The sequence below is a fragment of the Pelobates fuscus genome, chromosome 6, assembly GCF_036172605.1.
Source record: "Pelobates fuscus isolate aPelFus1 chromosome 6, aPelFus1.pri, whole genome shotgun sequence".
In the NCBI taxonomy this organism is placed as follows: domain Eukaryota; kingdom Metazoa; phylum Chordata; class Amphibia; order Anura; family Pelobatidae; genus Pelobates; species Pelobates fuscus.
Window position 1 is genome coordinate 208345675 of NC_086322.1, and position 14373 is coordinate 208360047.

General features: G+C 40.8%; 1 protein-coding gene across 1 annotated transcript in view; it reads right to left on the reverse strand.

Moving 5' to 3' along the window:
* The window catches only part of MOB1B (MOB kinase activator 1B), a 73280-nt gene extending 61611 nt beyond the window's left edge, over positions 1–11669 (reverse strand). The window contains exon 1 of the mRNA XM_063458682.1: positions 11571–11669. Coding sequence (XP_063314752.1) covers positions 11571–11584 — 14 coding nt within the window. The 5' untranslated portion in view covers positions 11585–11669. The remainder of the gene's footprint in view (positions 1–11570) is intronic.
* Positions 11670–14373: the final 2704 nt, after the last annotated feature.

A 14373-nucleotide genomic window follows, 5' to 3' on the forward strand; every position in this document is an offset into this window, starting at 1 on the left:
CCACTTCATTGAGCTGAAGTGGTCTGGGTGACTATAGTGTCCCTTTAATACATAAACGCATGTGACGAGATACTCATGCGGTTTCTTAGGTAATGCCATTCCTGCTTTATTTTTGGAGCAAGCAAATTACAGCATCACTAACCTGTGTTTCCTTGTCCAAATGTACTTTTTCAATAACTATAAAACTATGCTGTACATAAACAACGCATTTGGTAACTTACGGTTACAGAGAAATATTTATTTTCAAACGGCTTACTCACCTTTAGGGGTCTTTGCATATTTGCAAAGACCCCTGAAGAGAACACGTCTGCTTTCTTTGAGCTAGCATAGATGTGAATATACTTAACTGAAGCACTCACTAACGGGTGCAAATTAAGTTCTTGCTTCAGCTATATGCGCTTTATTCACAAACCTGCATCACTGCAGAACTTTTGCGCCTACGCGAGAGCACAACACAGAGGTCTATGGACAACCTTGAAAACTGTGGGATCCTCCATAGAACAGCTCACACGACGAATATAGACATGGAAGTTTTGTGTTTTGTCAATCTGGACTTTGCTGATAAGACAATGCAGTTCCCTAGGTTGTCTTTTGAAATCTCATGACTGCATTGGAATTTCAATGCAGTCAGCACGAGTATTTCATAGAGATTTTATCTTTATAAGATGCATATAGAGTGTGCAGGAGACAGGGTTGCTTTAGAATGCTGCTTTAATGGATTACTTTAAACAATAATCTATTTTAAACATCATATATCGAAGACATAATCCTATGATTATTTTGTATTCTTTATTTTTGTTGTGCAAGTATTAACAACATGCTTGGATAGCCACGACAGCTATAACAAGCCCAATGGCAACACAGTATAACATCAGCATGGCATATATGGTGTCAGCAAGATTAAAGATTAGAAAAAAAATCGTACTGTTGTCCGAACTAATAACTTTTGTTTTAAAAGAACACAGAGAGTTTTAAATAATGATATAAATAGATAAAATTAAGCTCATATTTATTAGTATCTCCAACAAATGCAATATACACACACACACAGTCTGCTGAATGCACACACACAGTCTGCTGAATGCACACACACAGTCTGCTGAATGCACACACACAGTCTGCTGAATGCACACACACAGTCTGCTGAATGCACACACACAGTCTGCTGAATGCACACACACAGTCTGCTGAATGCACACACACAGTCTGCTGAATACACACAGACAGACTGCTGAATACACACACACACACAAGGCTGCTGAATACACACACACACACACAAGACTGCTGAATACACACACACACAAGACTGCTGAATATACACACACAGTCTGCTGAATACACATACAGACAGACTGCTGAATACACATACAGACAGACTGCTGAGTACACACACAAAGTCCGCTGAATACACACACAAAGTCCGCTGAATACACACACAAAGTCCGCTGAATACACACACAAAGTCCGCTGAATACACACACAAAGTCCGCTGAATACACACACAAAGTCCGCTGAATACACACACAAAGTCCGCTGAATACACACACAAAGTCCGCTGAATACACACACAAAGTCCGCTGAATACACACACAAAGTCCGCTGAATACACACACACAGTCCGCTGAATACACACACACAGTCCGCTGAATACACACACACAGTCCGCTGAATACACACACACAGTCCGCTGAATACACACACACAGACTGCTGAATACACACACACACACACAGACTGCTGAATACACGCACACACAGACTGCTGAATACACGCACACACAGACTGCCGAATGCACACACATACTGCATTGAGGTGTGAGGTGCTGTGTGTGGGGGGTGCGGTGTGTGTTTGTGGGTGGTGCTGTGTGTGTGGGGGGGTGCTGTGTGTGTGTGTGTGTGTGTGTGTATGTATGAGGGGTAATGTGTGTGTGAGAGGGGTGCTGTGCTGTGTGTGGGGTAGGAGTGCTGGGCGGGGGTAAGGGTGCTGGGGGGTAGGGGTGCTGTGGGGGGGTAGGGGTGCTGCGGGGGGGTAGGGGTACTGCTGGGGGGGTAGGGGTACTGCTGGGGGGGTAGGGGTACTGCTGGGGGGTAGGGGTACTGCTGGGGGGGTAGGGGTACTGCTGGGGGGTAGGGGTACTGCTGGGGGGGTAGGGGTACTGCTGGGGGGTAGGGGTACTGCTGGGGGGTAGGGGTACTGCTGGGGGGGTAGGGGTGCTGCTGGGGGGGGTAGGGGTGCTGCTGGGGGGGGCAGGGGTGCTGCTTAGGGGGGGTAGGGGTGCTGCTGGGGGGGGTAGGGGTGCTGCTGTGGGGGGTAGGGGTGCTGCTGTGGGGGGTAGGGGTGCTGCTGTGGGGGGTAGGGGTACTGCTGTGGGGGGTAGGGGTACTGCTGTGGGGGGTAGGGGTACTGCTGTGGGGGGTAGGGGTACTGCTGTGGGGGGTAGGGGTACTGCTGTGGGGGGTAGGGGTACTGCTGTGGGGGGTAGGGGTACTGCTGTGGGGGGTAGGGGTACTGCTGTGGGGGGTAGGGGTACTGCTGTGGGGGGTAGGGGTACTGCTGTGGGGGGTAGGGGTACTGCTGTGGGGGGTAGGGGTACTGCTGTGGGGGGTCGGGGTACTGCTGTGGGGGGTAGGGGTACTGCTGTGGGGGGTAGGGGTACTGCTGGGGGGGGTAAAGGTACTGCTGGGGGGGTATGGGTACTGCCGGGGGTAGAGGTACTGCCGGGGGGTAGGGGTACTGTGTGTGGGGGGGTAGGGGTACTGTGTGTGGGGGGGTAGGGGAGAGCTGTAATCTCCCTGCCCATAATACTCGCAGCCAGCCAACCGCCTCAGAGGGAACAGGCTCAGATATCCTTTGGCGCCTAGGATTTGTTGAGCCTTAATTTAGTAATGAAGTGGAGATTATTTCTTCTACTCCTTTCAAGATGTTCTACCTTCATTTGAAGTTGTGTGATGAGGTCAGATTGTTGCTATAGTTGGCAAAGGGGGCTAGATGGTGGTTTTAACACTATAGGTCAGGAATATGTGTTTATGTTCCTGATCCTATGGTGTTCCTTTAACAACACAAGATTCTTTTAAGAACATGTTAGTGAGAGCCTAGCCTAACTTTACAAATGACAATTTAGACCATATAGATAATCCAATGCTATTTGGCAAACCTGAAAGGCGGTAATGAGAGGATAGATTATAGTTTACGTTTCTAATTAGAAAAACAATGAAATCAAAAATATAACTAACTCAATACTTAGTTAGCAAATGCCCATCTGGCATATATAGCCACAACAACAGACAATAAAAATACAAAAACTTATATTAATGCAAAACAACTGATTTATGGGAAAAGGGCAAAGAAACAATAAGAATTTTCTACAAAAATGTTTTATTTTTTATGTGTTTAAATGGGAAAACTCATTATGCATTTAGCCCAACACAAACCAGGTCACCACAGAATAATCCGTGTTGGTAAAACGACTGGGACGTATACTACGGACTCGGTGGAGATAAACCATTTCTCTAATATTTTAACATTGCAAGAAAAGCCCCAAAACTATTTTTTCCCCTTCTTCTTCTTCCCACCCATGCCCCTTCCAACATCCCTGTTCTAAATGTCTTTTGTCATTCCTTTCTCTATACCCAATTCTTGCTGCTCACGAACTCACACCAGGTTTGAGAAAACCTTTGCTACCCTCCATCCAGAATTTATTTATGATTTATTGACATTGTTTGTATTACCGGTATCTTTTTTGCAGTGTAAATTTTCTTCATCTTGGAATAAGAATATCTGTACCTATGCTCTATGTTGACACTGTACAATGTCTGACCTGCGTTAATTATATTTTCAATACATTTTAATAAAATAAATGTTTTTTTTTTATTAAAGTTGTTACAAGACACTATGAAAACCTATTTTACATATGTTATCCAACACAAAAACATAAGACTACTGGATTCCTGATTTAGGATTATATTACAGTTTTCATATCGGAAAGATATCTATTAATATACCTCCCCCTCTGTGATCCATAAAGCCAGAGTCTAAAAAACCATTGTGTTTGTTTAAATTACTTTTCTCGTAACATACTTTCAGTGATTTACAACAATGGTTAGTGATCAGCACACACTGCAGAAAGAATGCAATAAACAGGAGGTAGACAGGAATAGTACACACTGCATTATATTAGCCAGCACACAGAGATTAATACAGGTGACAATACACATGGTTACAAAAGAACTGGATGTCACACATTCTGGGAACTATGATGGCAATGGGGTTAAAGTTCTTTAGTTATTATAAAAGCTAAAATGCCTTAAGAACATTCAAGTGTAAAGTCACCAGACAAGAAATAAACCTAAATAACAAAACAGACAACAAACATTACATATGCTTTGCCAGCCTAGCTTAACCAATATGAAGTGGTAAAGATCATTTCCCCTGCTTTGTATTCATTTTAGGCAGAAATAATAATTTAAAAAAAACAAAACAAAATTACAGCTATCATGCAGAAATGTAACTTTGGGGAAAGCAAACTTTCCAGCCATCCTATATCTGTCTGGAATTCCCAAATTTGGGAGCCAGACACGTGCCCTGCCTCTCAAAACAGCGGAGGAAAAACCCCTAAAGACTGTTAAAGAGCAGCTTATGTGTTATATAAAACCTTAGTCACTAAGGCTTAGTGCATGCCCAATAGCTTATGCAGTGCCCCATGTCTACCAATGCAGCTGAATTGTGTTTGGTGCATGTGCACAACTAGAAAGAGGAATGGTGACATGTTTATGGATGTCCGCAATGTGGCAAGTCCTCACCTAAGGCACACACCTACTATTATATCCCAGACTGCTACTCTTCAACACGGAGCAATGGAACATTGGCATTGTGACCGCTGACACGTATTTTACCGTTTACTCTTCTAGAATGCTCTATAAAACATTCCAAGTAATTTTCAACTACTATCATTGGTAGGCTCTTCCAGGTATCTACTACTCTTTCTGCAAAATGGAATTAAATGTGCATATTATATGCATCTGGTACTTGGATATTTTTTTTCTTTACAGAAAAATAAAATTGGACAGCCAGTTATGTTCATTGTTTCCAGCTGCGCTTAACCCCTTAAGGACCAAACTTCTGGAATAAAAGGGAATCATGACATGTCACACATGTCATGTGTCCTTAAGGGGTTAAAGGACCACTATAGTGCCAGGAAAACATACTCATTTTCCTGGAACTATAGTGGCCTGAGGGTGCCCCCACCCTCAGGGACCCCCTCCCGCCGGGCTCTGGGGAGAGTAAAGGGTTAAAACTTACCTTTATTGCAGCGCCAGGCAGGGAGCTCTCCTCCTCCTCTCCGCCCCTGATCCTCCCTTTCGGCTGAATGCGCATGCGCGGCAAGAGCTGCGCGCGCATTCAGCCGGTCGCATAGGAAAGCATTTACAATGCTTTCCTATGGATGCTTGCGTGCTCTCACTGATTTTCACAGTGAGAATCACGCAAGCGCCTCTAGCGGCTGTCAGTGAGACAGCCACTAGAGGATTTGGAGGCTGGATTAACCCTATTATAAACATAGCAGTTTCTCTGAAACTGCTATGTTTATAAAAAAAAAAAAAAAAAAAAAAAGGGTTAATCCTAGAGGGACCAGGCACCCAGACCACTTCATTAACCCCTTAAGGACACATGGCGTGTGTGACACGTCACGATTCCCTTTTATTCCAGAAGTTTGGTCCTTAAGGGGTTAAGCTGAAGTGGTCTGGGTGCCTAGAGCAGTCCTTTAATTGTACCTCCTTATTATATTTTTATTCTGACATTTTTTGCAATAGGTTAATACTAGGAAAGAGAACACACCACAAGGCGACAGAGTGAATGTCATATCTTAGCTGAAAAAATATATATAAAGCACCAATATGTGAGACAAAGTAAAATACAAATATTCCGTGAAAAAGTGAAATCCCTGGTATACCTCACAACGACACCCAAAAAAACAGTAAAGAATATGGGAAAAACACAATACATGTAAAGAAAATATATAACAACCTGGAAAAGTAGATATAGAATATTCTGCTGGTATATGGAGGAATCTGAAAAAAAAACATAAATAATACATGGCATAATACTGTAATAGAAGCCACCAGAGTGAGTAAAAAGTAAAAAACTCACTAACAGGGGAAAAAAATCAGGCTCATCACCCTTCCAAGAGTACTGGAATGTAGATCTTCTCAATGTGATGTTACTTGGTAGAAATATATGGAAGAAAAGAAGCCACAATAGTGAAGTACAATAAAAACCAAGATGAATTTATTGTATTGCACTTGCAAAAAGGTTAAAATAGTAGGCATATCTCCACTAGTAGTGGAACTCTACCAGGATCATGATCTTGTAGAGCTGGCAGGAATCCCTCAGACCCAATGGAGAAATCTGAATAAAATAAATGTACATAAAATAAAGTACATATGATCTAAATCCAACGCGTTTCGTCCGACTGATGGGACTTCATCAGGGTTGTGTACTACTTCTTTCCAAGGAGACCTTAAATAAGCTGGCACTGATGAGCAATCCGATACAACCGTGTCCGGCTTGCGTCCCAGCTTGAACCACAATGATGTATTTCCTGTATTCCTCCATGGAAGTGCGTCATCACGGCGACATACAGGAAATAAATAATTTATTATATATTTCTACCAAGTAACATCTCATTGAGAAGATCTACATTCCAGTACCCTTAAAAGGGTGAGGAGCATAATTTTTCTCATGTGTTTGTGAGTTTTTTTTTTTTTACTTTTTACTCACTAGGGTGGTTTCTATAACAGTATTATGCAATGTATTTATTTATTTTGTTTTCAGATTCCTCCATATACCAGTAGAATATTCTATATCTACTTTTCCAAGTTATATCTTTTTTTTACCTGTATTGTGTTTTCCCCATATTCTTTACGGTTTGTCATATCTTAGCTGCTTATCGATTGCTGCAGTTATGTCAGTATGTTAGTAATTGAAGGTTTCTATCATGTAACACATCTATCTTCCATGGTCAGGTGCCTTAACAGTGCTCAATAAAATGTATATTTAATGTCTGCTCTGAAAATTAGTACCGCTTATTAACGGTTTAGACTTATGTGACAGAACTGCAGCCAATGATGTGCACCTGAGAAGTTATATTCACACCAGGTAGGCAATTTTTGGATACTGGCCAATACAGGTTGGTAGCTGGAGAATACGTTCTTTAAACTGCATGCAGCTGGAATGTAGGCATGTAGTATATAGAACTACCCTTAGGCAATCTACTGACTGGTGGCTGGATACCTCGGAAGGCCTGTGGTCACCATCAAAATTATCATCAACATTTATACAGACAAAAATAATCTCTTCTTTATGAGTAAAGGAATATGAGCATTGGCTTCTGAAGCTTACCGCCCACCCCTACTGCTAGGGACACAAAAAGTTCCTACTAGTATATGGTTACTTTTTGTGCCACTGGGGTCAAACACCCTCCTTCCTTAACTCCTGTATCTTTGGATGAAGGAAAACATAATGTGTTCAGGATAACTGGACATCACCCCAACATATATATGTGTATTTATGGGGATTAAAGACTCCTTACCAATTCATTTTGCTTCTGCAAAGTAAACTCTACTGAAGTGTTTACTGGTATGAGATATGCAGCAAAGTACATGTAAAAATATACTAAACTCCGCCAACAAGGCGAGTCAATGCTTACTGGGCATTCTACCCTCGTAGCTATCTTCATGCATGTGCATTGCGAAGAATTATACAAACCATCATTGGGTACCATGGATATGTCACGTATTCATCTGCATATAAAAATGTGATTAATGACATTTACTGTTCTGACAGGAAAAGTTGTGCCGAGCAACATTACTGTCCTGACAGGAAAGGTTGTGCCGAGCAGCAATCAAATCCACAGGAGGGTTTGTGCTGAGCAACAATTATGCAAATGGGAACCTGGTAACTGCCTTTGGGGTCAAAGGCCGATTACAGCCAATCAGATCCAGAGGAGGGGTATTTAGGCCCAGTTCTTATCCTGCTCAGTGCCCTGTCGTGGTTTCCCTTGTGGTTGTCCGAGAGCGCGTTATTGATTCTGTTTTTTCAAGTTATTTGACTTTGGCAGAGTTTTTGGCTTTTCCTTATCGTTGTGTCTCGTTCTGTATCCCTTGACCTTGGCTATTCCTGACTATTCTTTGGTAGGTTAGTCCGGCCATTCTAAGGTCCGGTATACGTTACCTATCAGTCCTCTGTGTTACACAATTCTACGTGCTGTAATCCTGTAATCCTGACAGGATGTGCCTTAACAGTCCCAACCCCCTCTCAACTCATAGATAACCTAGATCAGGCATAGGCAACCTTTGGCACTCCAGATGTTTTGGACTACACCTTCCATGATTCTTTGCCAGCATTATGGGTGTTAGAGCATTATGGGGGATGTAGTCCACAACATCTGGAGTGCCGAAGGTTGCCTATCCCTGACCTAGATGATGGATTCTAGGATCCCCACCCCCTCTCAACTCATAGATAACCTAGATCAGGCATAGGCAACCTTTGGCACTCCAGATGTTTTGGACTACACCTTCCATGATTCTTTGCCAGCATTATGGGTGTTAGAGCATTATGGGGGATGTAGTCCACAACATCTGGAGTGCCGAAGGTTGCCTATCCCTGACCTAGATGATGGATTTTATGGGAATTTAATTCAGGGAGGTTGATGTCATAGTAAATAAACACACCTGCCCTAAATTAAGTTTATTTAGTCAACCATATATCTATATATGTTGCCTATAGTCTTTAAATCGGAGTCTGACAGGCATTTAGCGGTTACAGTTATTCAATAAAGCAATTGTAGCTAAAAAGCCTTTTTTTCCAGTTAAGACTTTGTGACTCCTACACAATTTGCTTACACAGGCATGCTGAAACAGGAGCATAACAAAGGGAACACATGAACTTATGTCAATATATGACAGGGTATATTGAGTAACAGTAACAAGCAATGTAGCGGTATCTCTTTCAACAAAACCAATAACTAGCAATTGATAAGTAAAAATGCAGCCATTGGAATTAGATATTCACTCCTGGTAAGAGTGCCGAGTAGGCTTAAATGGACACTATAATCACCAGATCAACTACAGTTTATTGTATTTGTTCTGGTGAGTATAAATATTCCCTTCAGGCTTTTTGCAGTAAACACATTTTTTCAGACAAAATGCAGTGTTTACACTACAGCCTAGGGATACCTCCACTGGCCACTCCTCGTATGTCTGCTACAGGTGCTTCCTGGGGCAGTGCTGCACATTGTGACTGACATTCAGTGACCCTCTGCATGGAGACACTGAACTTTCCTCATAGAGATGCATTGTATCCAAGCTTGCAGTGGCAAGTAACTCAAGGGCTGGCTAGTAGCATAGAGCTTGAAATTTTAACCCCTGATTTAGATAATGAATTTAAAAGCATGTAAATAAACAAGATACCAGCAGACACACTGTGTAATGTGTGTATGCATGTAACTACATGCAAACCCTGTCCCTAACAAACTGGAAATACTACGACAATCAAGAGGAACTTATTCTGGAATATGGGATCTATTCTCATCCCATAAATCGCTGTCCTCTCTGTCCTGTAGGAGTTTATGGGATAAGTAATTTATCCCTCAGTAACAGTTTCATCACCTAGGATGAGTAAACTACTGTATAAATTGATAGTGACCTACAACACAGCTGCAATCAGTTTACACACAGCCTAGTTCACTATTCAGTGGATACGGTTATGGGCACCAATCAGCACAGTCATGGTTCAGGGAGGAGGAGATCAACCCAACTTGTTTGCGTGGAACGCATATACAAATCCATGTGGACAAATCAGATATTTAACAACAGGAGTCTAGCATTCCATCTGCCAGAGTTCATTTAGATTGTAATTATGCTTAGAGTGACTACTATGAAAGCAATATAAACCCATTTGGGAAGTGCCCCTTCCCACCTTCTGTACCTGTACCTCCACCATGTATGGTTGTTTGTAACTACTTGCTTGTTAGTCTTCCAAAATATAATAATAAACACTTTATACATTATAGCAATAATAAAAAAATTAAAAAAACAGATTAGGATTTTCCCAGACTAAATTGAAATGCTGTATTAGTAGCCCTACCAAACTACAAATTCCACCAACCTTCGCCAACACCTTCATGAGTTTAAGGCTTGCAAAGCTGGACTTCACCCATCAACAGCTGAAGATATCGGATATTTGACTATCTAAAACTAGGCTAACAAGTTTGGGTACTTTGCAACCATTAATTGATTGTATAATGGGATGGGAGATTTCATTCTAATTAAATTATAGACAATTGAACTATCACAGTAAATCTCAAAATGTTAAATATAATGTATAACCTTCATTCATCTAGTAACGTATAGTGCACAAAATTGAGAACCATTGCAAATAATCGAATTCTCAATAAAAACAACAAGAAACCAAAAAAAAATTTATTTATTTTTTTAACCATTTGCTGATATCTTGTCTAACATTACCAAGTAATGTATATTGCTCTTAGTCTTGCAATGCTATCCAATGATGGAAGGAATTAAGACTTAGAAAGCAGATGTTTGATTACAGAGGTGGCGAGCTGTACTAGAAGAGTAAACCAGGACACGTTACCCATATTGCCAAAGTACAATAACTACTACACAAGGTCTAATTGTTATGGCGCGTAGTGAGTAACTTATGTATTATGTCAGCCCTGGTTGTAATAGTGACATAATCAATTGCAGAGTCCCCTATCATATAGAACCTATGTACCACCAAAGTTTGCACTATCACTGTGAGTTGTAAATAAATACAATTTTCTTTTCTTTTTTTTAAGCAGCCCTACATTATTCCAAAAGGTACACTTCTGTCCCTAAACACCACTGTGTAGCAAATTACAATCTGAATGACAAAACATAGACAAAAATAGCCAAAGCACATTCTAGGTTTCTGGCTGCACTGCTGTAAATATATTATTGAAATAGTTAATTAATGATTATGAAAGCGTGTCAACGGATAAACAAGCAGGACTAGATATAAGCAATGTGAAACAGCTAGACAGCTAGTTTGCATGCGCTTCTAAGCATTGTACATAGATAAAGCTGTGGATGGACTGCACATAATGCATACATTCAGCTGTTCATATCATTTAAGGATTTATCTATTGAACAAGAAACTGAAAACCTGATTGTTAAATGTAGGCCAAAAAAAAAATGAAGTTAAAAACATCTACCAACTTAGCAGCTGGTGGATACATTTTGCAATCCAGAAGCCACTTTTCCACAATTCACTGTTCAGCGAACAAACCCCATTGGATGCAAGAGCCCAACATCATGACAGTATACAGGCTGTGCCTTCTAGTTCATAATAAAACAGACAAAGGACATGAGCCACAGTTTCCATGAGCAGAGTTAATTCTGGGTGACAATGAATGCATCCCCTCTGCGACAATGGAAGAGATAGAGAGATGACATGGGAATAGATACAATGTAACAATGCAGAGAATACTGCCTGGCACTGCATAGGTCTGACACAGTGACAATGACACTCACAACAAGAAGCTCATCTCCTTGCTAAGGCGACAGCAGCAGGAACAGGAGCAGAGAGCAGGAGCTGACAGCCCACTCCAAACAGCAGCTGGAATCCTTCTGCCAGGGATGGGGGTGTGAACCACACGCTGCAGACTGCCCCTTTTTTCCTTCAACAACTTTATTCAGGGTGAAAATTCATACAAAGCACAAATAGGGAAAAAAAAATAGTTGTAGAGTTATTCAATAATTTGTTCATTGGAGACTGGAGAGGGAGGAATGGCGAATTATTGAACAAAATAGACAAAGTGGGTCATTCACAAAACAGTAAGAAAATGAAAGCAATGTTGCAATAGGCCTATAGGCCATAGCTGCATTAGAAAAAAAAAAATCACCAACCCATTTATAGTCACAGCTGGACTATTTTAGCCTTATTTTGCAATTCAGTTTGGAGTTCACTACAGTTCACTCTTTGGGGGTTTATTCATTAAAATATGTTTCTTATAGAATATTCCCTCAGTTACCTCCAATATTAAAGGAGCACTACAGTGCCAGGAAAACAAACCCGTTGTCCTGGCACTATAGGGTTATTAGGTCCCCCCTTCCCTTAAAACCCCTTCAGCCACTTACCTTAATCCAGCGTTGAGCTCCCTCGGCGCTGGTGACCTCTCCTCCACCTGCCAACGTCAGCTCCCAAGTGGAACCGAATGCACATGCACGGCCAGAGCCGCGCGCATTTAAACCACCCATAGGAATGCATTACTCAATGCTTTCCTATGGGGATATGAACTCACGCTGTGTGAGTTCAATGCGATTTTTTTACACTGAGAATCGCGGAAGCGGCCTCTAGTGGCTTTCAGGGAGACAGCCACTAGAGGCTGGATTAACCCTGCAGTGTAAACATAGCCGTTTCTCTGAAACGGCTATGTTTACAGCTGCAGGGTTAAAACTAGGGGGATATGGCACCCAGACCACTTCATTGAGCTGAAGTGGTCTGGGTACCTATAGTGGTCCTTTAACTACCTTACAAATATTCAATATTTACATTTGATCCCAAATCTCAGGAAATACACTTCAAACACCCCTGCATACTCATGTCTCAAACTAAACCCCCATATTGCCTTTAGATTGTAAGCTCACGAGTTATCTTGCTAAACACTTTGCATAAAAGTACTGTATTAGCTAGACTGTAAGCTCACAGGTAGGGAATTCTGTTTATTTTGAAATGGTACATATTCATTATTTATTTTGCATTGCCTCTATTGTACAGTGTTGCCACTATATAAAATGACAATTTATGTAACCAAAATGTAATTTAGAACATGAATAAAGTGTTTTATTTACACAGACTGATATCTAAACACATTTATTGTAGTTTAAAGAAACATTACTGAGTATTACTGTTGTGAAGCTCTGATATACACAAAGAGACACCAGCAATATGGAGCTGGTAGAAAAGAGAGACTTTAGAATAGAAAAGAGTGGCAGAAGGATTTTGGACCAAAATGGTGTCTCTCTCCCCTAAATAGGGACACTTGTTATGTATGAAAAAGGTGCTTCCTAAAACAGATATTACAGAGTGTAACCAAAATATTGTTTGGCTGCTCAAACACCAAATGTATCTGTTACAATTACACAAATTCAAACTAAATTATTGATACAAAAAAAAAAAAGTATATGTAGCACTGAAAGTGACCATGCTACCTTATACATAATTACACAATAATTCAAAAAGGTCCACTAACTAAGGACTAGTGTAAAACAATTATAAGACTATTTGCATTTGTTTTCCATTCAAATAGCATTCTATAAAGAGCAAAATTCCTCAATGTGCAATATGAATAAAATCCCACACTCGGTGATCACTTCAAAATACCACATAGGGTTTATAGTTTCCTATACCACAATATAGAATAATGCAAAACAAGTATGTAATTTCTGAGAAATGTATATCTAATCATTAGCATAAGCAATGCCAACACACATTCTTTAGAATCCCAATGAATGGCTCTATCATCAGAAGTCTCTTAAGGGTAACTCCTTCCCTCCTACGTTCGCTTCGGAAGCATGAATCGCGTTAAGAGGAACCGGGGTCTGGAGTATTTGTCCCCCATTTATATTGGCATTTTTCCATTAAATAAAAAGATTTTTGTATTACTAAGAAAACTGCTGAAGCAAATTAGTCCCTGGATATAGTTTTCAAGAACCATTTATTTTTCTGGTGATCACAGCACATAGGAGTTTGGGCATGGGAGAGGAAAAAGCAGAGAACTCAATAGGGATACGAGATAGGGTCTGCTGCATATAGAGTGGGTCTTGCACTATTAGTCCATTTTTGTCATAAGTAACATTACTCCTTCTCTCCTCTTACCTTCAGTCAGGTGAATGACTTCAAAATAGAAGACGAGAAATGGTGTAATATTTTCAACACAATATCCAGAAAAGGTTTTAAAATTATCACACTCACGTGTTCAAGAGCCTGATTGTATTGGCAATACCCCCTCCATGTATCGTAGACCAAAATTTGCACAAAGTGAAGATCGAAGTGAGTAATAATTCAGGATTTTTTAAATGTAATATTAGTAATAAAAAAATGAGTATAACTCTGAAAAGTAAAGCTTTCCTCAAAAGAGTCTCTGAGAAAGTGCCTTCTTGACTTGAAATGCGTTAGCAATCTCTCCTTCAGGATGAAGTCAAGCAGTTCATGGAGATGAAGGGAAAACCTGTCATGGAACTCAATTATAGCAAGTGGCTGTGTGATCTAGCATTCATGGTGGACATTACCAAGTACCTCTCACAGCTGAACATCAAGCTGCAGGGCCCAAAC